The following is a 25,913-nucleotide window of genomic DNA, read 5'->3' as shown; positions in this document are numbered from 1 at the left end:
CAGCAAATATTCATGGTCTTCTATGACAACTGTGGGGGTAGCCTGCAGATGGGACGGCCGGTAATGCTGGAGTCCCGCTCCCACCACGCCGTGAAAAGGGTCCGCTGGCCACAATCTGAAGGTTTTAGATTGTGAGTTCGGATTGTTGTTGCCTCGGAAGTTCTCTGCGAGCGTCTGTGAGTTCCAAAATGTTCCGGAAAATAAGAATAACTAAACTAAATGGTGGCCAAAAACTAGACGGCCAAATAAAAGGTTTCTCAAAACGAAAATGAAATAAATACAACAGAGACTGCAGTCTGGTGAAGAAGCCTACCGCTACCCTGCGTGGTTGGTTTCAGTTTCTTTTTCTCTCTGTGCTTGCCACGCAACGATGTTCTTACTCGGCTTGCCTCGCGCTTTCTCCACACCACAACAGGGAGCGGCCGCTATTTATTAAAGGGTCAACCAACGTCATAACAAGCATAACAACCAGTTACAATCCTGTTGCCGTGCTAAGTTTAGGCAGGAAGAAGACTAACGACCGTTACCTTATTTAAAGTTAGAGTGCCTTTTTTACCCGTGGAAGGATCCATGCAGTGAGCTGCTTGTCGGATCCTTTTTTACCTTCCTTCCAAGGTGGAAGGATATTGTAAAGTAAACACAAATAAACATAAATAAACATAAATAACCACAGGTGCAAAGGCATCTATGAAACATATTCCCACAGACAACAAACTCATAGAATCGGAAGGGAAGGGAAGGGTCATTGGATGGACAAAGTAGCTCATGCTCTGAGATAGAAGTCTTACCACTTCTGTGTGCCTGCATCTTGCTATTAGAGCCATGCCCCAGGGATTCTTCAGCCTCTGAGGGCTGGCTCACTTAAAAAGGCTGTGTGAGCTAGCATATACCAGGTTCAACATGAACATCTGAGGATAAGAGAGTGCCTAAATAAATTGTTGTGACTCTCCTCTTCTTCTTTGGCAATCACTCGTAGCCAAATAAGATTGTCTTCCATGAACATGATCTTAACGGTGTGTCCATAAGTGACTGTGGAGGCCAATTCTGGATCCATGTGTCCTTCCACAGTGGGGACATAGGTTTCTGGGAGGGAGTTGATCACGGTGAGGGTTTGCCAAGCGTGCCTTCCTCTTAGTGTGTTTCTCCCTTTTGTCCTGAGTTTGAGTGTCTAAATGAGTGAGCTGATAAACAGTAGCTTTGCAAATTCTGGAGGAGCTTAAAGGACCTGATCCAGAAACAAAAAAGCAACACAAGTATCTTCAAGAACTAGGAATGAGACCAAAGTGAGCTCAACAAATGACATTCTCTGGTGGTTCTAGGCTGCTACAGTCTTTATTTTAGAAAGTACCTCCTCTTAGTAGACCAACAGGGCTTCTAGCAGGAATGACACTGAGAAGAGCGGTTTCTCTGCTCCCATATCTTTTTTTCTTACTTCGCCGGACCTTTATTAGGTATTACAAGTATAGACCATCATAAAACATCAGATATAAAAATTTAAGTTATATACAAATAAACAGCCATGTAAAATATATAATAACAAGGATTTTCATTGGGATTTCTTCCCACTGTTAAGAGATACTATTGACAAAAACCTCAGCCACCCTTGCAGTTTCTTCTGGGTTAATGTCAGACAGATAGCATCTGATATTTTCATTGTGCCGTGATGTTAGACTGCCCCCAAAATGGGGATAGCACGCCTTTGTGTAGCTGGACAGTAGAAAAGAAAATGTTATACAATGTCCAGCACAATCAAAGAACATCCACAATGTCTATCATTTCTGGGGATGTTTAAATATCTGCCCTTGACTAAAGCTGAGGGGGAAATGTTCAATCAGGCTAACATAAAGGCCCTGCATTGGACTGGAATTATTAATTTTGAGATGTGTGTGACCCTGTTATCTGTTGTATTAAAACCATAGAATTTGGGAGAGCAAATTTTATTTACAGCTGACTAAATGTTTTGTTTTTCAGTGTTCCCTAATCTGGTTTGAATATTGAGATAAATATATTGCTCACTTGAATTATACAAGAGTTCCAAGTCAATACCAATATATCTGTAAGAGTTGGAAGCATCTGAATTTATAAGAGTCCTTAAGTAAGTCAGAGAGCAGACTCGAAGTTTGACAACGAAAATGGCAGCGCAACCAGGATTTTATAGTGCTAGCTCACACCCAATATTCCATCGTGTTTATACCTAGTTCTGCACACATCGTCTCATACTTCCTTGAACTTGGGAGCCCCAGGATACGTCTTGATAAACTTGAATGTATCTTATCTAAATCACTATTAGCTTGAAAAATTTGCATAGCAGCTGGTATAAGTTGGTTACCTTTCTGAAAATAAAAGCGAGCTACTGCTGAGGAGGTACACTTTGCCTGTTTTATAGCACTTGTGCAATGGTTTGACCAACCTGAGTTGCTCTGGAATAGAATTATGAGAAATCTGTGCATCTTTACTTGCTGGATTTCTTGTCCCCTTATTTCCCATTTCTCTAATTTCCAGGAATTGCAGAAGACCAGAATTTTTGTCTTCTGCTCCCATATCAGCTTTGCCAGGCTGGAAGCAGTAGAGTTCTGGCACCGATTGTATCTCAATTATTGTGACCCCCTTCAATTTTCCCTTTTTATTTATAGTTTATTTCTTTTGTGTGTGAGATGCACCCTTTCAGGCAGATACTCAGGCAATGCTCTGGCTGTGCCCTACCATAAAGTCTGGTGGAAGTGGAATCACTGAGAAGAGAAAAGGGTTCTTATGGAAAGATGGCTTTTCTTCTGTGATTGGCATCTGTTCGTCTTGCATAGAGTAGGAAAGCAGCTGCTGCTGAAGCAAAACAGGCTAATGAGCATCACTGTTGAGCTGCCCATCTTCACTCATCTCTCCATCTTTGGCTGGAAATGAGGCACAGTGGTTGCTTAACCACAATGAACCTGCAAGCTGCTAACTCCCATTGAGAGAGAGAGAGGAAGTAGCTCTGCTACCCAGGAACCGAGGCACATATTGGAGACCAACAAGTGTTTTCTCCAGGCATCCCCAAACTCGGCCCTGCAGATGTTTTGGGACTACAATTCCCATCATTCCTGACCACTGGTCCTGTTAGCTAGGGATCATGGGAGTTGTAGTCCCGAAACATCTGGAGGGCCGAGTTTGGGGATGCCTGGTTTTTTCTCTCTCCATCTGAAAGGGTTCCCCACGGCTTTGCTTCAGGCCTCTCAACATGATAGAAAGACCTGAAAATAGGCCCTTCTGCTCATAAATCTGTTGATAAATGGATGGCAGTTTAGGAGCTTCTTGTGAAGTAGATCTTAGTCCACAAAAGCTTATGTCATAATACATGTGCTGGATTTTAAGGTGCCACAGAACTCTTTGTTGTTTAAGTAGACAAGGCATTTTCCATTGCAAGAAAGCTGAGCAAACATCCATATACGCTTACTTATTAGCATATTTTTTTCCTAATCCTTTGTGAAGTAAAGATGCAAAAATGGTGCATGAAATCATTCAAATAGCACGATTCCTGACTTCAAAATGAGAACTCCTAAGCATCTTGCATTGAAGTAACTTCAGGCAGTGAGTATGGGAAACTGCCTCTAACAGCTGTACTTTAACACTGTCAAATTACCTAAAGGACGTTCTGATGCGTTTCCAGTAATTAGGTTTCTATTCCAAGCACCAGCAGGTCATTCTAGTGCTGTGATATCTGGTGGCCTTCAAGGCAAGATGTCCCAGAGACATCTCTAATCCTCAAAGCCCCAATATGATATTTTGAATGATTTAAGCAATGCTAGATTTTCAGTAGTAATGTATGAAAGTGAGAGCTGGACCATAAAGAAGACTGATCGCCGAAGAATTGATGCTTTTGAATTCTGGTGCTGGAGGAGACTCTTGAGAGTCTCGTGGACTGCAAGAAGATCAAACTTATCCATCCTTAAAGAAATCAGCCCTGAGTGCTCACTGGAAGGACAGATCCTGAAGTTGAGGCTCCAGTACTTTGGCCACCTCATGAGAACAGAAGACTCGCTAGAAAAGACCCTGATGTTGGGAAAGATGGAGGGCACAAGGAGAAGGGGACGACAGAGGGTGAGATGGTTGGACAGTGTTCTAGAAGCGACTAGCATGAGTTTGGCCAAACTGCGGGAGGCAGTGAAGGGTAGGCGTGCCTGGCGTGCTCTGGTCCATGGGGTCACAAAGAATCGGACACGACTAAACGACTGAACAACAACAAGATTTTCAGTACAAAATCGAAAATTCTTTCTAGTAGCACCTTAGAGACCAACTGAGTTTGTTCCTGGTATGAGCTTTCGTGTGCATGCACACTTCTTCAGATGCAGATTTTCAGTGGCAAACATGGGAATCTTAACCCCGTGTGTTTGCCTGATGTGCAAAGTTTTTGGGCTGGCTTACTTCTGGGTTGCACAGGTTCTCCCTTTTGGCACCGGTTGCTCCTGGCACTTTTTAATTATAGCCAGCAGTTTAAATGAAAGACCAGATCTTGGCAACACCCATCGCTGGGCTGTGGGCTGCCAGTTTGGACAGCGAGCTGAGGTGGAAGTGGGAAACATGCATGTAGTGAAATGCCCTTCCTACTTTAGTCTCAGCTGTGTTTTTCTAGTGGCACCTGGTAACCAAGGCAGGTTTGCTGCCGAGACATGTTTACTGAAATCATTACTTGGGGGCACCATTTCAATTTTGCATTTCCCTCCTTTTGAAATTCAAGCTCAGTGGTGATTTTAAGTGAGAGGACACTTTGGACTCAGTCTAGGATGGGGAGAAGAAAGCCAAGCTACACAGTTTGATGGTCTCACTGAGGATGGTGCTGCGGAGCCCCAGATGTTTGCCCAAAGGCCTAGCACTAATGGAGCTGTTTTTTATGCAGGAATTTCATTAAAAACACATCAACTTCAGCATTTGTTTTTGTTTCTAGGATTCTGCAATTATTTCACTTTCTTTTCCTTCCATGTAAAAGAAAGCACTTCAAAGGAATTCAGTTTTGCTTTTCAATCAGTTTTGTACAGGTTGTCCTGCATAACAGCAGGACATCATCAGTTTTGGGGTATAGAACAAAAGAGTGAAATCTGTACTTTGCCACACTTTACAAAATATTACATCACCAGCAAAAAAATAAAATAAAAATATTTTCAATACTACAAGCTTGTCTTAAGCAATGTCAGCTTTCTGAAACGGCCGATTTTAGCTCAGCATTTTGTTAATTTGGAAATGTTTGTAGGGTGTTTTTCTTCATTTTCAACGTATTGCCTAATGATTATTTTCTAGGCATGACGTCAATGGCTGCACAAGTTGTCCAGTTGCTATGTTGTGGTGATGTAAGATTAGCCATGCTGCGTATCATTTGATTGTGATTAAGCAAAAAAACAAATTGTGTGACTGTGTGAAATCAGATATAAGGTTAGCTAAGTTACACAGATATACCCATAAAATTCAAGGTAGAGTTAATCGTCTGTGAGTGCAGGCTTATTCTTCTTTGGCTCTCTGGTGAAACAGTCATAGTGCCACATTATTGTGAGCCAATGTCCCGCTTAACCACCGGTGCTTAAACCAATGGAAGTAAAGTGCAAGAATGACACCAGTAGTTCCGAATTTGGTGCATAATGAAACAATTGCATGTTCCTGTTCCATTTACCAAATGGAACCATTCATAGTAAATCCCATTACCTAAAATATGGTTGTGTGAATTTGTTTTTAAATTGCATTTATAGCTGATTCCCCCCCCCTTTTAAGGCAGATGTTAGAATGTCCCATAGCTGACCGTAATCTTTGTTATATCTGTTATATTTCCTAAAGCCCCTGTTGCATTTACATCAGGGTAGCCAGAGCAGTATTGTTAGTGGAAGCACCAAGTGATACTTGGTGCTCAGTGATGGAAAGGTGATAGAAATCAACTGTATATTTTAGTATAGAAAAAAAGCAGATTTAAACTTTTTATTGTTGTTTTTGTAGACGCTGGAAGCCATCTTGAACTTCAAATACTCAGGAGGTCCAGGACATGTCGATGGCTATTACAGGAACTTGTCTCTGGGACTTCATGTAGACGTGGAGCCGTCTGTCTTCTTTACACGTGTTAGTACTCTGCCCGCAACAAGGTGTGTTATTTTTAAAAAAGCTTACTTTTGTGTGGGAAGGGGGAAGGATTTCAGTATAATAGTAGCAGTAGCAGTAGCAGCAATATTGGGACAGCAATCTTATTCCTGCAATATACCAAAGTAGATTACTATTAATTGAGAAATAGCTTCCTCTTGCATGTTCTCAAGGGTCCCTTGTATCTGTACACAGCTAAAGGCTAATCAGCAAAAACGAAACGTTTTGTTTCCTTTTTTGAACCAGTGTGCTTATAATTACATAGAAGTGACCCAGTGCATCTGAATGAAGTTGCCCAAATGACCTAAAAGTTGGCCGGTATACTGCCTTCCTACATGTTAATTTCCAATTTCATTAAAACCATGTTAAAGTCTAAAGAATACTTCGGGGCTTGCACAATTATCTATTTCTCCTCTTTTATTCATGTTACAATTAATCTTTACTTTAAACAAGCTTTTTGTTCTTTTGCTGTCTCTATTATATCATCACCACCATCATCATCATCATTTCCTCTTAAAGTACTTAAAATTTTTGTCACATAGTATTGTTTTTATCACAACGCAAGCCACATAATGTAGCTGAGAATGGATTTCAGTGAAAGTTAATGCTTTCATTGAGTCTACTTCAGCATTGTATTTTTGCATAATAGGTAGTGTTCAGTAGAAATACCAGCATATATAAATTCACTTAGGGTTGTACCCAGCACTGCATCAGTGAGGCATTCACTAGCTCAGTGGGACTTCCATTTCCATTCCCCACTGTGCACCTAGAAAAACATGCTCCCCAACCCCCCGAAGCAGATTTTGAGGATGTGGCAGTTGGAAGGGAGAGAAGAGAAAGAAGAAGCTCTGTAACATGCACAGAAGTTTGTTGCACCAGCAGAGCTTCAGTAATGGATACAACCCTTAGTTTATAAGCTAAACTGTGATGCCATTCAGCAGCTCACCTAGGCTCACAGTGTGTCGGAGATACAATCTTTTTGAAAATGAACAGCAACACAGTGAAAGTATGAAACAAAGCTCTCTCCTTATTAGAAGAACTGCACGTTTCTGCTTTGGATTATGGCCTTAGCCGTATAAAACCATGTTGTGTTTTGTTAGAGGTCAAGAAACCTCCTAAGTACTTTGTTGCGCTAGGTCCAGAAATAATATGGATGAATAAATCTTTAGGTGGAGATATTGCCAGAATTGTCCATAGGAGTTTTCTTGGCAGGGATACTGGAGTGGCTTGCCGGTTCCTGCTCCAGGTGGATCACGTTTAGTCAAAGCTCTCCACTATGACCTGTCCCTCTTGGGTGGCCCTGCACGACATAGCTCATAGCTTCTCTGAGTTATTCAAGACCCTTTGCAAAGAGTCGGACAGGACTAAACGATTAAACAACAACAACAACAACATTGCCAGAATTATTTTATGTTCCTTCATTTTTTACAAAATGTGTTGTCACTGTACAAGTATTGATGCGAATGTGCATTTAAATACTCCTTTTTATAGTGTTCATTATTTGTGGTTTTGGTGACATAGAGTGCTCCTGCACTTCTACAAATTTCCCACTACTAATACAAATTACATCTTGTTCCTACACTTCTAGTAAAATTTATTACGGCCATTGGCCCATATCAAGAACAAATCAGACAAGCGAACAAAACATAGAATTTAAAACAACTTGACGTAAGACAATTAAAAAAACACGAGGCAGCAAGACTGCAATTTAAACAATATCAAATCTAGCAACCCATCAAGAACAACATTTTACCTCAATTTAGTTAATACATATACAGCATAGGGATTCAGCTAAAACTTAATTTAAGAGTTGATTAATAACTTAATTTCTTCTTAATGATACTTGGTATTAGTTAAAGTATCGAAACTATGCAGTGACCCATTTCTCTTTTTCTGGGATAGGACATTTATCAAAAATCTAGCGACTGTAAGAGATCTACTCGGTTCCTCATCATTCAATAAATGAATTAATTTAGCCTCCTGGGTTCTATCAGCCTGTCCTATCAGAAGTGGGGACAGAAATCTAGACCGGGCTGCCGAATAAGCTGGGCAGGAAAAAAGTATATGCTGTAATGTTTCTACGGAACCACTATTACAGTTGCATAGCAATGAGATCTGGCCATTTGAGAGTCTGTTGTCCATGACATTAGAAGGAAAGGCATTAAATCTGGCCTTGATAAAGGCATACCTATGCGCCGCCACAGAAATAGAAGATAAGTAAGATGGTAATTTCGTTATTGGTGCTAACCCCAGGCTTGTTGGTGAACAGGTGCCACCTCCTGTCAGAATGTTAAGCTGGAGATCAACCTCCTTTAGCCTTATATTAACAGCTCTCTTGGCAGGGCCTAAACCCATTCCCAGTAGTTCAGATGGTGATAATCCAAGGGACACCAGTTTAGAGTGTAGAATTTTTGCCCAAGGGCTGGGAAAATTATCTCTCCAGAGACACTGCAGTAGATAATGGTTAGGGAGTCTATACCATAATGACAACCAATAACTAAACATGCGTTTCCATAGGGTGCTTTCAAGTGATGTTATATTCAATTCCAGACGTATCGCCGAGTTGCTTACACATCGGGGTAGTTTTAATAACCGTCTCAGGAACTGGTTTTGGATTATCTCCAAAGGGTTAAGATTTACAAAAGGCCCCCATAATGGGATCGCATAAGCCAATGTGGCGATCACCTTAGCGTTAAAGACTTTTAGTGCGGATGGGATGTGAAAGGCTCCATCTGAAAAGAAGAAGCGCAAAAGCGCAAATGAAAAAGCTTTCGCTCTGTTTACTGTATAGGTGAGGTGTGCCTTCCAGACCATGTTATATTGCAAATATACTCCCAAATACTGGAATTTAAAAACTTGCTCAATAGGTGTTCCATTTATTTTCCAGTTATAAGATCTCCGGCTTTTGGAGAAAATTAAAACTTTAGATTTGGCGTGATTTATCGTAAGAAGATTGGATTTGCAATATGAATCAAAAATATTTAATGCTCTCCTTAGGCCAACTCTAGAAAAGGATAGGACCACCGCATCGTCCGCATAAACTACACTTAATTGACACATAGGGACTTTGTCCACACATCTGTGAACTGGTCTTATTTTAAAAAAAACAAGTTGTTTCTCGGTTTATGATCCACACTGTCTGCTGATTGTAAAACTTGAGCACTGCAAATTATGAAACAAAGTTTTATTTGCTTTAAACTAGTGAGATTAATTTTGCTTGAAATTACATATTTGTATAAGTTATGAACTACTCACAAACTTTTGCCTAGCTTTTAGAAAGTTGTTTACAGTATTTGCACCCTGGTTTTCCATATCTGTTTTCAAAGCAATTTACAAATAATACAAAAGTGGCTTTTAAAAAAGATAATAATTGCAGATTGGAGAGATTAAGTAATCCTATCATCAGTTTTGGAGTGGCTGTGCTAGAAAGTACTCATCCATCTTCTTTAGAATCCATCTCTTAATTTGGATACATATGGTTGGATGGCCATCTGTCATGGATACTTTAGCTGAGTTTCTTGAATTGCAGGGGGTTGGACTAGATGACCCTTGGGTCCCTTCCAACTCTAACATTCTATGATTGTTCTCACATGAAGATTTCCCTAAAAAAAACAAACCACTGACCTTTTCATAGAAACAGCTAGCATTCTGTAACAGAATCATTCCTTTCAGCAGTTACAGTGTTTACGACCATCCCATGATAGCATAGCAAGCTTAGACTCTTCCACCCGTGAAGAGCAGTGGAAGAACCTAACAGCAGAAGAAAGCCACTTTTCATGTTTTTTGTTTTTTTGGTCATGCAGCATGGATATAATATACCTTCTATTGGTTTCATGCATTATGAAACAGAACATTTTTGCCTGTTGGGAGAAATTTGGCAGAATTCAGCTGCTTCTCCTAATGCCAAAAATTCAACAAATCTGCCTCTTTCCAAAGTGGAGCAGTCTGTCATTCGGTTCAGTTAAATTTTATGAGTTTCTATTTTAGCGTTGCTAATGAATAAAGCAATAGTAGTTGCCTGTCTCATCTCCTCTACTCAATTGAATTTAGTTTTTTTCCCTCTCTCTTCCCGTGATGAATGCTTTATTTATATATTCATTTGCTGATGAAATGTTTTTCAGTGCTTAAAGATTTTATTAAGTTATGATAGTACCGTAATAGATTTTAATTCTTTAGAAAATGGTGCTTTCTCAAAATGACTTGAGTAAACCTAGAATGTGTCAGATATGCACATCTAGTGAAGAAGTGTGGTTAAGGCAAATGGAGAATTAAAAAGTTTAAGGGCATCGTGTGACTAATTATCCAAACACAGTTACTTATAACCCTGACACCAAATGCATGAGATCATACATCCATGCTGTAGCCCTAATGATCTGGATTTAGGGCCATCAGCTGGTTACAAATGCTGCTGTTGTTTAGTCATGTCCAATTCTTCATGACCCCATGGACCAGAGCATGCCAGGCACTCCTGTCTTCCACTGCCTCCCGCCGTTTGGTCAAACTCATGTTGGTAGCTTCGAGAACACTGTCCAACCATCTCATCCTCTGTCGCCCCCTTCTCCTTGTGTCCTCAATCTTTCCCAACAACAGGGTCTTATCCAGGGAGCCTTCTCATGAGGTGGCCAAAGTTTTGGAGCCTCAGCTTCAGGATCTGTCCTTCCAGTGAGCACTCAGGCCTGATTTCCTTCAGAATGGATAGGTTTGATCTTCTTGCACTCCATGGGACTCTCAAGAGTCTCCTCCAGCACCATAATTCAAACACTAGCAGATTAAAACCCATTCTTAAATTGTACATTCTTCCCTCTGATACTCTCACTGTTAGTACAATTAAAAGAAAAGAAAGAAGCAGAATTGCCTTAATGGATCCCTTTATCTCACCCTAACTGTTATCACTGGAGTAGAGATTCGGCCTGTTTTGTATGAGGTTGTACTCCCTTTGAGAAACGTGGTTTGCAGTTTGGGAGTGCTCCTAAATGCAGCTTTACATCTGGAGGATCGTGATGTGGCAGTGACCAGCCACACTTTTGCTCCGTTTAGGCCAGAATACCAGCTGCACTCAGTCCTGATCTTGGCTACAGTGCCTTAGTTTCATCAATGTTGGATTACTGTAATGTGCTCTGCAATGTGACTGCCTTTGGAAGCTGCAATTGCTCCAGAATGCAAGAGCAAAGATGTCAGTGGGTGCCATGCAGCCATTCCTCACCTTTCTTGCAGCATCTGCACCAGCTGCTAGTTTGCTTCCAAACACAATTCAAAATGCTGGTGATTACCTTCAAAATCATAATCTGCTCCCTGGTTTGTGCATGCTCCCTCTCCTCCAGCATAGCAGAGAGGATGATTTCAGAAGCCTTAACTATGGTTTTTCAAAACTATGGTTTTCCATTCCTTTAATTGTGGATTCCCATGTTATCCACACCAGAAATGGCAGTTCATATTAACTATGGTTACCGTAGTTTAAACAAGCCAGCTTGAGAAATCAGTTTCTCGAGGTGTGAGGCGAGCTTATCCACACGATGCTGGCTAAGCTACCTGGACGCTCGGACAATTACTATATAGAGTGACTTATTTCAGATGCTAACGCTAATGTGACAGCAAAGGTAGCCAAGTTCTGTGCTAGAGCCATAAAAATTCGTTCTGATCTAGTCAGCAGTACCCACACAACTTCAGGACAGAGCTAAAGACGAACCAATGCTATATTCGGCTATAGACCACCTTTTAAAGTAGTGATATCTTCTCTTATCTAAAAATTTTAAAGTTTAAAGCCTATATTTATAGTTTATATTTTAGAATGTATTTTGGATTGTTTTTATGGATATATGTGTGTGCTGGTTGAGAACCGTAACAATAAATTATCATCAACTAACCATAGTTAACTTGAATCACAGTTTGAGTTTACAGATGACACAAGAAGCCACAGTTAGCTAAAACTGAAAGCAAACATCTCCATACTCATCTCAGCTGTGTGGGAGGAGGAGAGAGGAGGAAGAGAGCACCTGATACCAGAAAGAAGCTAGGCTCCCTGACATCTCATTAAACCATAGTTTACTGTGATACTTGAATTTGAACAGTGACTGGAACATGATAAGTAAAATGTTAAATAGTCACTGCTCTGAGAAGTGCTGAGATTTGCTGAAATGGAAAAATAACACTGACTTGATCACAGACTGTTCCTTTCCTTTAATAATAACGATTAATGATTTTCTATTATCGTAACTCTGTGATGATTGTTAAAACCTCAACATTGTTTGTTTAAATCTCTTCAAATAGTACCCGCCAGTGCCATCTCCTCCTTGATGTGTTCAACTCAACAGAACATGAGCTTACTGTTAGTGCAAAGAACAATGAAGATCTAGTTTTGCATGCTGGGGAATGCCAGCGGTAAGTTCAGAGACAAAACACAGCTTCCCCTTCTTTTTTTCAGTCCTCCTGTATGCTACATATCTGTTTCACCTTGAATGCAAGAAGCTCAGAGGCTCAGAAGTGCATGTAACTAATAAATAGTCTCTTATAAATATAATTGACTAGTTTGAGACATCTTAATTTGAAAGTTTTCTTAGCACAATTTACACATAGATGACATGTGTGAGGAAACAGAAATAGACATTTTGTTCATCACTTTTTCCAGTGTTCACAACAACTATATTTTGGATAAACATTTTTTTAACCTTATTATTCAAATAGAGGCTGTTGCTGTTTTTTAAATAATGTGTATGCAGTATAAAAAGCTCTAAATCACTGTCCTAAATCATAATTTTGTTTTATAAACTGTACAGTAGAATTTTATTCAATTACTTTAACTAGTGATCAATATTTTGAAGCGGGGCAAGCATTGTAGCCCTTAGGTACCTACCTGTATAAAAAAAAAAGCATAGTGGTCAGATAATGAATTTGTATATGCAGTATAGCAGAATTTGAGAATACTTGTTGGTACAAGTTTCACTGGCCATTTTGTACTCAGAGGCACAAAGTGATAATTGAACTCCTGCCATTCTGGAGTTCGGGTATTCTAAATCAAATGCTTGCTTAGAAGTCTCAGATATCAGAAACAAAGAATCGATGTTCAATTTAGTTTTCAGTGTGGTCCTGGCTACTCTCTTTTTCTAGAAGCAATAAAGTCATGGATTTTCTTTCAGATTATGGCTGGATTTCTGAACTGAAGATTTCACACTTTGTAATCTCAATAGTATCAGTTTTGCTGAGCAAATTCTACTCAAAAAGAATGTTTAGTTCTGTACTTCGGAGTAACTATGATATGGTTTGGCAGGTATTTTAAAAAGTTACGAATATAGTTACTATCACCTTCGCAGTGCCTTGGTTTGTATTTACAGATGTGAAAATATTAAAATAGTTATTTATGATAAAATAGTATGTGGTCATCAATAGCGGTACATGTAGACCTACTTTTGGTAATTTATTATGCCTTGTTCTTGATCATCATACCATTAAAATCAAGTTTCATGAGAGTAATTTGTAATTCAAAGTGGAAGGTGTCACCTAAGCATTTAAATTCTACGCACAGAATGTCTGGCATTGAATAGTCCTGAACTAACTCATTAGTGTGGAGATTTATCAAAGTGATGATCTCAGTAGATCGGTGTTATCATTTTTCTTTTGTGGTGCACCCCAAGTGTTTCATGAATGTGTGGTAAACACATCTCAGAGAGTACCCGGAAAAGACATTATACTTGATACTCATTTAAAAAAGGCTGTATCTTCCAACTTCCCATTATATACTCAGATGCTGTAACATGATCCACACAAAATAAATGTATTTCCAAGTATAAAGAAACCAAATGAAAAACGAGTCTCCTAAAGCTGATGGCTTCCTTCACTTTTACCTGAATTGCTTTCACTTCTGTAAAACGATTTTTTTTTGTATAAAAACCTCCTTTATTCTGAGAAAATTTGAGGTGATGTAAAAGTTGAGATCAAGTAGGAGCATATTTTTCTGAAAAATGGAATAAAGTGAGAAGGATAGTATTTAGGAGAGGATGGGACTTTATGTATATACTGTGAACAGCATCAATAACATTTTTCATAGTTCTGAGAAGGACATTATTCTTTGTGTATTTTTCAGTGGTGGGAGAGCATCAGGCATATCAAATGGCACTTTTGTGTGATTTAACAGCCTGTCAGATTTTCCCCCCCCCTTTACTGAAGTGTAGCACTTACCGTACCTCTTTTTAAAAAGGCATTTTAAGGTTATGCCATAGGAAATTTCCCGTTAATGGGATGCGCTGTGATCTTAAAACTGAAGTGGAGTGGATTACACAATTCAAATGAGGTGACTCATTTGTTTGTGGTGGTGGGGGGTATTGAGTGTCTCTTTCCTATTCAGCAGCTCCCCAGCTAAGCCTTAAAGGGTAAATTGGGTAGCTTAGAAAGTTTTCAAAAGATTTCTGGAGGGGATGGGGAAGAGGTTGCTGAAGATGGAAAAACCTAACTGAAATGCCCATCATTGGGTTACCCATTAAATCTTGGGAATAGAAACTCACCAGTTTTTATGAACTTGGGTTCACCTGGCCAAATTAACATAGTTGCTGTTGGAACATTTCTACCTTTTTGGTAATATCTTCAAAGTGTCAGTGTGAAATATTCAAGCGCTTTTCATTTGGGGTGCTCAGATCACTTCTGTAGTTTGCAAGACAATGCGAGTGCCCTTCTTGAAGACGTTTGTGGGTTCCATATGACTCTTCCCAGTTATTGGGGTGTTCTTACGAGGCCTCCACTTAGGGTTCTGCACCTGTAGAAAGTGTGTTCTGAAGTTGCATTGAGTGAAAACTTCTCTAGAATTGCAGCAATTAACTGGTTTCCTAGAGCTAATATTTTCCTGAGTACCATGTGCGATCAATAAACAATAGGTAGCTTTCATACCCTGCTTATGAGCTTTAGGAGTTTCCTGGCTGGCCGATGCTGAACTAGATGGGTCTTGTTGGGGGAAGTAAGGCAATGAGGAACTATAGTAACCTCAGCCTTACTTGCTACCCTCATATAACTGACCTCTTCAGGGTCAGGACATCCTGCAATCCCGCCAGTTTTGCAAGGCTTTGTTACCTTTATTCAGTAAGTTGCTTATAGCTATTATTGAACTTGTGAATTGCCCAAGGCGATTTACAGGCATAGCTTTAAAAACAGCTGAAATAATTGTAAAAACAGTACAATAATAGTTTTATAAATAAAAGTACAGGTGCAAAAATAAACATCATAGGGTTAAAATTACAGTAAAATGAACACTTAAGGCAGAGACCCTTCCATCCTACTGGAAAAGCTTGTTGAAACAAAAATGTTTTTGGTTATTTGCGGAAGGTATAGATAACTAGCGCTTTTATGTGTTGTAAGTGACATTCGTACTGGTTGTTATTCACACTTCTCAGAGAAACATATTAAGATTATAGAATAAAACAATTCCTTCCAGTAGTACCTTAAAGGTAAAGCGACTCCTGACCATTAGGTCCAGTAATAATAATAATAATAAATTTTTATTTATACCCCGCCCTTCCCTGCCAAACCGGGCTCAGTAGCGGACGGCTCTGGGGCTGCAGTGCTTATCTCGCTTTACTGGCCGAGGGAGCCGCAGTACAGCATCCGGTTCATGTGGCCAGCATGACTAAGCTGCTTCTGGCGAACCAGAGCAGCGCACAGAAACACTGTTTACCTTCCCACCGGAGCGGTACCTATTTATCTACTTGCACTTTGATGTGCTTTCGAACTGCTAGGTGGGCAGGAGCTGGGACCGAGCAACAGGAGCTCATCCCGTTGCGGGGATTCGAACCACCGACCTTCTGATCAGCAAGCCCTAGGCTCAGTGGTTTACACCAACTAAGTTTGTTATTAGTATGAGCTTTTGTGTGCATGCACACTTCTTCAGATACACAGATAAATTAAGATGATATCATTGAGTAAAACAAGTAGAGAAATATCTATCTGTACTTTATTGGGGTTTATACCTTTCCAGTGTCCATAATATTTAATAAACATCCTATAACGAGACAATGAAAACTTCATGTTTGGTCATGGAGTACCCAGTGTAGACCACTTTTGTTCTCCAGGTGAGGATTAAATATGGGACTTTTAATTCTTGTATAATCCATTTTATATGAGGACTGTTAATGTCTGAAGATATGGCTCATTTCACCTACATTTTTAGCGTGACTACTAAAAGAAGAATGATTGATGTGTGCTCATGTCAGTAACACTTCATTTAATGTCCCGAGGATTTCTTGAAATAGGTACTTTAACATCTGACCTTCTGTTTCTAAACACGAGTCTCCTTCAGAGGACCCCCTCCACCTATAATGCGGATCATATGCCACTTTAGGCAAAAAATACTCTGGTTGTATTCTGCAAAATGATCAAAACAAAAGAGACCTTAAACCACCATATTGTCAGACCTGTTTTTGTTTAGGAGATTCTTCAGTTTCTCACTTTCTTGTTTATCTGGAAAATGCTCAGTTTTGAATCATATAATACATTCTAGCCTGCTTCTTTACAGGTCTTATTTTGTCTCTTGGTATGAAGTAGAATCCCGAGTCTTGTGTAACTATTTCATGAGTTTGGTTTTACTTTTCTTTCTTACCTATCTCCAAAAAGCAGGTAATGAGGTCCTCTTTTGGAAGTAAAGCCTAATGAACATATAAAGCTTTCTTACATTGCCATTTAATTCAGCACTGTTTGCTCCAACTGGTGGCAAGCAGAAGTATTGGGGGAAGTGCTGTAGCTCAGTAGCCGAATGCTGGAGAGCCGCTGCTAGTGAGTATAGACCAGGCTTCCTCGGCCCTCCAGATGTTATTGGCCTACAACTCCCATGATCCCTAGCTAGCAGGACCCAGTGGGCAGGGATGATGGGAATTGTAGTCTCAAAACATCTGGAGGGCCCAGGTTGAGGAAGCCTGGTGTAGACAATACTGAACCAAACGGCCCAGTGCTCTGACTCGGTATGTGACAGCTTCCTATATTTCAGCTAGCTAAGATGCTTTTTAATTGCAGACAATGAGAACTGAACCTGGAACCGACTGTACGCGAGGCATGTATGGTGGTACTTTGTCTATTCTTCCCTCCTTTATTAGATCTATGCCCCCCCTTTTTTCCTCCAAGTTTCTCAAGGTACATAGTCACCACCCCCAATTTTTGTTCACAACAACTTTGAGAAGTTGGGTGAAATGAGAGAAAGTGACTGGTCCAAGGCCACTTCCCAAGACTAAAAGTCCCAATGGCGTTGATTCTCCTTGTTATGCGATATGAACTGTGGACTTAATTATCCATCAAAACAATTCTCTTAAGCCTGAACATGCATAGTAGGGCTACTACTACTACTACTATTAAACAGTGTCTAGGACAATTGCTTTGGTAGGAAGTAGCCCTATACCAAGTCCCAACCATTAATCTGTGTTATCATTTTCCTGCACTATTTTTATTTATTTTTTGGTTACAAATTAGTCTTAAGTAAGAACATAAGAATATTCTGCTGGATCAGGTCAGTGGCCCATCTAGCCCAGCACTCTGTTCTCACAATGACCAACCAGATGCCTGTTTGAACATTGTTGTTGCCTAGTACATATATCAAGTTCAATTAGCTTCATCTATTTTAGGAGCCCTCCCATAAACAATCATGGACAAGAGCCTTGACCTAATTTACATTAACATGCAGGTGTATGTTAACATCTTAAAAGCTTTGGTGCATTATTTCTGAAACACGGTGACGGGAGTAGTGAGTTCTAATGGAAACTTATGGTACTTCCTGAAGAATTTCTGCGACTCTTTTTCAGCTTTTCTGACCATAGTGACTGTATTTTTTTGTTGCTGTGAGTCTTATGAGACCAAATAGATGTTTGTTGTATTAAGCTTGCATATAACTGCAATACCCAATGAAGAAGCCATCTAGATCTTTTGTAGAGCCGATATAAGAGTTATTGGGGCGGTGGCGGGGGGGGGGGATTTGCAAAAAGAAACAATTAGCCATCAAAATTGAAACTCCGAGCACACGCTACGTCTTGAGCTTACTTGCTTTTAGCACAAAGAGTGTAATTTTAGGGCACACAAGAGAAAGTCTGTCTCATCTCTGATGAATATTAAGTGCTCTGATAGGCTCATATTTTGAATATCTGAATAGTACTGTGACAGGAAGAGAGGTCTTTGTCTAATAGCTGTAATTGTTCTCTCTGATATACCTGTCTTGTGTTGCTAGAAATGGAGCTTATCTAAGGCTAATATCTGGTAATCCAGAATACCTTTGTGTGACTTATTAATGCCCCATCTCCATTTTTAAATAGCATTGCATTCATTTATTTCTCTCTTTTTCTCCTGAAGCACTAGCGATCTTTTTCGCACGTCAGTATTTGCTCAGGTTTTCTCATTAAGTTTTATAATGGAAACTTCTTCTTAAATAGATTCTTAGGAGGAACCTAACAAAATCACTTAGTGGTGTATTTAATCTACTCATCTTTTGAAATCTTTCAGGTGTGCATGTGAAAGAGTATGTTTTAAAGTACTAATTAAACAGAGGAAAAATAAATGCAAAGTGTCTTGATAGTTTGCAGTTCGGTGTACATTTTATGGGACTCCCTTCCAGTTGAGGTCCAACAAACCCCTTCCCTGTGGAAATTCCAACACATGCTAAATACTGTTTAAATTATTATTTCAACAGGCATTTTATCTGCGTTCTGAATTTATAGGGGTTTTTCTTTTTCTACTGAGTTAATTGTATATCACTTTGCATCTGTTGTAAATAAGCGCTATGTAAATTGTTGAATTAAATGAGATCCATTTCAGTGCTACCCATAATGAAGGTACCTTCTTTCATTAAAATTACATGAAATTTTATTTATCTATACAGTAAGTGTATTTTATTTTAGCAAGTAGTACAGTATCTTCCTCTTAATAGGGCATGTAATAATTTAGCTCACATACAGTGGAGAACATTTATTGTATTAGCCTCCACACCAATTGCTTTTTGCAAAGTATACCCTGTTTCATATCCGTTTATTGAAAGAGATGTGATCAGAGGGACTTTTATAGCAATAGCCATGATGCTATAGAATAGTCTTTCCTCTGAGGTGGAGTTCTGTTTCCTTGGCTGTTTAATTTTGGCAGGTGTATGGTCTTTCTAGTTAGTGCTTGTTAAAAATGGGTGGGTATTTCTGTTTTTAGCTAGTGCTGTTTGTGTGTGCTTTTCTTGAACAGAGTTGTTTTGTGTTACAGGTGTACAAGTTTTGTATCTTTTCTAAGACACGTTGACCATGTGGGAAGCTGCCTGTCTGGTGGTGGGGTATTACTATATGTATGCACACATACCACAGACTTGCCATTTCTGGGTATTTGCAGATGTGTGTCATTAATGACAACAAAGACGTTTTGTGGAAATTGGCTTGGCTATTGAAAAGAAAGGGAGGACGTCTCAATATCAGCAGAATGGGGGCTCTCCTAGTAGTCCCCACGACAATTTATGGTATAAGAACTTGCAAAAGGGCCTTCTCTGTCGTGGCAACCTGAATCCAGAATGTCCTTCACTTTGAAACATGATTCATAAAATCATGGAATCATAGAAATGTAGAGTTGGGAGGGACACGAAGGGTTGTCCTCACTTTTTTAAAATTTAGATTTCAGCAGAGGATGTTTTTATTCGGCCAGGTTTTTATAAATAAATTTGTTAAAATACTTGTTCTAGAACTTAACAGTTGTAGGTAGTTTTTGTGCTTTCGTTTTGATATTTTATTGCTGTTTTTTGTTATCTGTTGTGTTTTATTTATGGGATGTGCTTCACTGTTCTGCTCTTTGTTTAACATCACTCTGGGCTTCTTTGGGAGGAAGGATGATTCAGAAAACAAATGAATAAATAAATGGGATTGTGCCAGGAACATTGGATAACTTTTTAATGAACAAACTGTTTGGGACAGGAATGGGGTTTCATGTGACCCCTCCAGATGTTGTTGAACTCCAACTCCCATCAGCCCCAGACATAATGCTCAATGGTCAAAAAAGAAGTGTGCATGCACACGAAAGCTCATACCAAGAACAAACTTAGTTGGTCTCTAAGGTGCTACTGGAAGGAATATTTTTTGTTTTGTTTTGACTATGGCAGACCAACACAGCTACCTACTTGTAAATGGTCAAAAATGTTAGGTGTTGATATGGAGGGCCACAGAATTCCAGTCCCTGGTGTAGGATAACAGTTATTTATTCTCTTTTAAAAATCAAGTGATATTCTTGCTTTCCCCTCCTCCGAATGAGAGGGTTAAAGATTTATGAAACTGAAGCAACTACCGTATATCGCGGCGTATAAGGCGACTCGGCGTATAAGACGGCCCCCCAACTTTTTATGTGAAAAAACAGAGTTTGGGGTATACTCACCCAGCCCGGGCTCCATGGTGGCTGAGGTGGTGGCGGCGGCTGGAGCGGCGGGGAGAGCGTCCCCCGCGCCACACAGGAGATCTCCGCGCTTGCCGGCCAAGCGCACAGCGACCTCCATGGCTGCTGAGGCGGCGGCAGCAGCGCTGGAGCGGCGGGGAGAGCGTCCCCCGCGCCATACAGGAGATCTCCGCGCTTGCCGGCCAAGCGCACAGCGGCCTCCATGGCTGCTGAGGCGGCGGCAGCAGCGCTGGAGTGGCGGGGAGAGCGTCCCCCGCGCCATACAGGAGATCTCCGCGCTTGCCGGCCAAGCGCACAGCGGCCTCCATGGCTGCTGAGGCGGCGGCAGCAGCGCTGGAGCGGCGGGGAGAGCGTCCCCCGCGCCACACAGGAGATCTCCGCGCTTGCTGCCCAAGCGTTCAGCGGCCTCCATGGCTGCTGAGGCGGCGGCAGCGGCGGCTGGAGCGGCGGGGAGAGCCTCCCCCTCGCTGCACAGGAGCGCTCCGCGCTTGCCTCCATGGCGGCTGAGGCGGCTGGAGCGGCGGGGAGAGCCTCCCCCTCGCTGCACAGGAGCGCTCCGCGCTTGGCTCCATGGCGGCTGAGGCGGCTGGAGCGGCGGGGAGAGCCTCCCCCTCGCTGCACAGGAGCGCTCCGCGCTTGCCTCCATGGCGGCTGGAGCGGCGGGGAGAGCCTCCCCCTCGCTGCACAGGAGCCCTCCGCGCTTGCCTCCATGGCGGCTGAGGCGGCTGGAGCGGCGGGGAGAGCCTCCCCCTCGCTGCACAGGAGCGCTCCGCGCTTGCCTCCATGGCGGCTGAGGCGGCTGGTGCGGCGGGGAGAGCCTCCCCCTCGCTGCACAGGAGCGCTCCGCGCTTGCCTCCATGGCGGCTGGTGCGGCGGGGAGAGCCTCCCCCTCGCTGCACAGGAGCGCTCCGCGCTTGCCTCCATGGCGGCTGGTGCGGCGGGGAGAGCCTCCCCCTCGCTGCACAGGAGCGCTCCGCGCTTGCCTCCATGACGGCTGAGGCGGCTGGAGCGGCGGGGAGAGCCTCCCCCTCGCTGCACAGGAGCCCTCCGCGCTTGCCGGCCAAGCGCAGAACGGCCTCCCTGGCGGCTGAGGCGGCGGCAGCGGCGGCGAGGAGAGCCTCCCCCTCGCCATACAGGAGCCCTCCGCGCTTGCCTCCATGGCGGCTGAGGCAGCGGCAGCGGCGGCTGGAGCGGTGGGGAGAGGCTCCATGGCGGCTGAGACGGTGCACGCACACACTCAGCCAGTGGCGGGGCGGATGTTGCCAGCGTACAAGACGACCCCCGACTTCAGAGAAGATTTTTTGGGATTAAAAAGTCGTCTTATACGCCGCGATATACGGTATTCGTGGCAGACTGGCTTGCCTGTATCGTTTATCACAATAAAAATAATGTTTGAATAGTTAGCAAATGCACAAAACCTACCATTAGCTGTACCCTGCTGCTCTGTTTTGTTTGTAGTCTTTAAATGACTTTGAAAATGCTCTTTTCTTTGGCAATTTAAGATTGCGCTGGCTTTGGGGAATCTAGGAGGATTTGTAGAATCTATCACTGGACATCAGAGAGTGTAAGAATATGATGCCGGGTTGTTTTCTTGAGAGATACCTATAATTCTGCACTACGGTAGGCACAGCTTGCGAGGTCATCTGTATTCTTACTGAATGACTTGTTCTCCTTCTGCATAACTAGAGTTTTTCTTTCTCATTTATCTGCAGATTGAAATATATGTCAGCCAGCAGTGCGAATGGCAGTACTATATTAATTTATCGTTTGCAACAGTAGGCTCAACTTTTTTTATATAGCACCAGTATGCCTATGCAGCTCATCATGTTGAAGCAGAGGGATGATCTAATTATGGAAAATCGTGTCGTGATTTGTGCACCTTTCAGAGTTTACTCCTTCCCAGAAAATAATTATCTTCCCTAAGCTAAATGATCTTGATTTCGAATAGGATGCATTTCAACTGGAAAATAAGGCAGAATTCACTAGAGGGCAAGGGGCAAATAGCTGACTTGTCAATCATAGCTCTGACTTCACTCATTGGCTAAAAACATTGAAAGATAGAAGCAACCATTTCACAGAAATCGCTTACACTTAGCTTCACACCTTTTAGAGGTTTATTTTTTAGAAAAATGAAATCTGTTTGGGGCTGACAATGAGGGCCTTTGTGAGTGCCGCATGATCGACCCTCACTTTAACTTTATAGTTTGGGTTACAGGTGGGTAGCCGTGTTGGTCTGCCATAGTCAAAACAAAATAAAATAAAAAATTCTTTCCTGTAGCACTAAGGTGCTACTGGAAAGAATTTTTTATTTTATTTTGTTTTGACTATGGTATACCAAGAACAAACTTAGTTGGTCTCTAAGGTGCTACTGGAAAGAATTTTTTATTTTATTTTATAGTTTGGTTTTTTTTTTCAGATTGGAGAATATAATTTGGCAGGCCTCTCCTGCAAAGTGTCCTGGCTATATTCACAAAATGTGTTCCGTTTTGCCCAATTTCTTAATGACCTATACTGTATATTAATTATATGATGTAAAGTATGTTCTAAAAAGATACCATCCATACCTTAAAGATTTAGCATGGCACTTTTTGCAGTGATCCAGGATCGCTTGGCATTAGGCAGAGCGTGAAACAACAATGAAGATGTTAAACAATTTTGTACGGCAGTTTTATGCTGCTTTTGGAGTAGAAGGGGCCACTAACTAATTCTTTACATAGTGTCAGGCTACCAGCAGCATCTTCTGTAACAGATACTGCATTTCTCATTAATGGTGGCTTGAAATTGCCTTCAGTTGCTATAGTAACTATCTCAGCCTTACACACAAGATTTATTCTGAGAAAGGTTATTGCGGAAAATGCTGCTAATTGGGATTACCTCCCCCCCCCCTCCACCCCGATGTTACTATTTAAAAATCGTAACAAAAGTTCTACATATTAATAGCAGAATGGCAGATTTAATTGCAAATAAAAATGTTTCGTCTTTCTTTCTTTGCTATCTTTAGATTTTTTAGTTGATTTAGTACCAGCTGACCCCACTGTGTTTTACCAGATATAAAACATTTATGGTTCTTGGGCCAGTGGGTTTAAAATCATAATAGTGGGGGGTATTATTTTTGTTTGTTATCATGGTATATATTTTGTGTTTTTATATTTAAACCACACTGTGATGTTCAGAAGAAGGGCAATATAGAAATTTTTATGAAATAATAATAATAATAATAATAATAATAATAATAATAATAATAATAATCCTCTGAGTCAACAATAAAGATGGTAAAAACACCTGTTTAAGGACTGTTTTATACAAAATTTTGACCACTCTCTTGGGGTAATTTCCCCCTAAAATAAGAAATTTAAGGAGTAATAAACAGTGAAAATAATAAGCAACTGCATGGTAATAGGAACAAAATAAAAAACCAAGTAAGGCCTGCTTTTCAGGGATCAAATTGTGAACTGAAATGCGAGCAAATTTTTTGTTACTTTACTCAGAAATACTCTTTTTGTCTTTCTTCTTTTAAGAGGGATCAAAAGGGGACACCAGGAAATAATCTTAACTAAGAGATCCAAACGAATCTGCAAACTAGCTTCCAGCTATATTGAGGGGAATTTGCTCTGCTACATCACTCACTAGCGTGAGTGAAGGAAGGATAATACTTATTCAATATATCCTTTCCTACTATCCTTAACATTCCCACATTGGTTTGCTGTACTTTTTTGCTGTTTTCCAAATCCTTGAAAACTGAAAGGGGTTTACAATATCTGACTCTTGCAATTCAAGCTGCTGGTAGTGAAAACAATATGGTAACTTTGGGAATAAATCAATCCTGATTAGGGTCTTTGAAATTTCATAGCCTGGCTAATAATGATTGGTAGGCTCCATCAGTGGTTGCACTTTATCACTGACATTGCCAAATTCCCATACCCAGAATATTTTAACAGCCAGAGATGCCCAGCACATGTGGAAGAGCCCTTTGAAGATAGCATTCACTCCTGTAAAATTCCTGTCTATTTATTTAAGTATCTCTGATGGTCTTCGGAGGCTACTTCATCTCTATGAATTTCCACCAAGACAGCAAGGCTCCGATATGGTAATTACTCTGTTTATCTCCCATGCAGTTTTCAGCCTTTCCCCACTCCTACAGGTTTCCAGTGTCAATAAATTAGAGATGACAGAGAAAAAGGAGGCACTCCTATGAGCAGCTCTGATTCAGCCAGCTGATTTCTGGCTCAGCTACACTCAGCCAGTGTTAAGTCCCCCAAGCCTGCTCATCCAAAGATATGCTGGTGTAACTTGATCCAAGGCCAGTATAAGTACCCCCCCCCGCAAAAGGGGCATTTCACGAGCATGATGGGGGCCAGCAACCTGGCACAGAACACTATTTTAAGGGGTTGTTTTCTGTTGGCCAGAACAGCAGCATCTGCTGGCTTAATTTACACCAGCTTTCTTTACTGAGAGCCAGTGTAGTGTAGTGGTTAAGAGCGGCAGACTCGTAATCTGCTGAACCGGGTTCGCGTCTCCGCTCCTCCACATGCAGCTGCTGGGTGACCTTGGGCTAGTCACACTTCTTTGAAGTCTCTCAGTCCCACTCACCTCACAGAGTGTTCCTTGTGGGGGAGAAGAAGAAGAAGAAGAGTTTGGATTTGATATCCTGCTTTATCACTACCCGAAGGAGTCTCAAAAGCGGCTAACATTCTCCTTTCCCTTCCTCCCCCACAACAAAGGAGGAAGGGAAAGGAGAATGTTAGCTGCTTTGAGACTCTTTCGGGTAGTGATAAAGCGGGATATCAAATCCAAACTCGTCTTCTTTTTCTTTATGGAAACTTCTTGTGCATAGGATTTGGTTCTGGAAGTTGGCTGGATGCACAAGTTTTCAAGCACTGCATGTGCTTTATGACCACCTCTTGGGAGTTTAATTGTTTAGCTATGTATGTCCTGAGCTTAGCCAAATGTAGGGAGCAATCCTATACTGCACACTAAAAGCTGGCGTAAGTTCAGCCAATTTCAACTGAGCTAGGATGAGCAATTTACGCCACCATATCTTTGGTTGAGCCAGGGTTGGGAACTTTCTGGCTCAGTCAGAGATCAGCTGCATCCAGATCTTTGCCATAGGATTGCTCCCTTTGTGGTTTTGCATCAATTTAGACACTTTGATATCGACAAGTGCTTTTCTTTCTGAAATAAAAAATTCAGTTCTTGAAGGCTATCTTTAGTGGAAAAGTTGGGCAGCTTTTTTCTGCTGATGCATTTTCACTAACCAAAACACTGCTTGATCGCTTCTTAGCATTCCTAGGGGATATTTCTCCAATGCCCTCAGCTGCACATTTAGATCTTCGCATGCACACTAGGGCCTCAGCTGGCCTTCTCCAGCATGGAGTTCCAGAATCTTGCAGACTACATTGAATTTTGGGTTCTGATTTATTCCTAAATGCAGAGAGGTAACCTGGGGAGAGAGGGCTAAT

At 41.3% G+C, this 25,913-nt stretch overlaps 1 protein-coding gene across 3 annotated transcripts in view; it reads left to right on the top strand.

Annotated features, from left to right (window-relative positions):
- The window catches only part of TRAPPC9 (trafficking protein particle complex 9), a 250,915-nt gene that overhangs the window by 61,338 nt on the left and 163,664 nt on the right, over positions 1-25,913 (top strand). For all 3 annotated transcript variants that reach the window (XM_033155899.1, XM_033155897.1, XM_033155898.1), the window contains 2 exons: positions 5,953-6,095; positions 12,358-12,468. In XM_033155899.1, the coding sequence (XP_033011790.1) occupies positions 5,953-6,095; positions 12,358-12,468 (254 nt within the window). The remainder of the gene's footprint in view (positions 1-5,952; positions 6,096-12,357; positions 12,469-25,913) is intronic.

Source organism: Lacerta agilis, chromosome 7, assembly GCF_009819535.1.
Source record: "Lacerta agilis isolate rLacAgi1 chromosome 7, rLacAgi1.pri, whole genome shotgun sequence".
In the NCBI taxonomy this organism is placed as follows: Eukaryota; Metazoa; Chordata; class Lepidosauria; order Squamata; family Lacertidae; genus Lacerta; species Lacerta agilis.
This window is presented reverse-complemented; position numbering and strand designations above follow the sequence as displayed.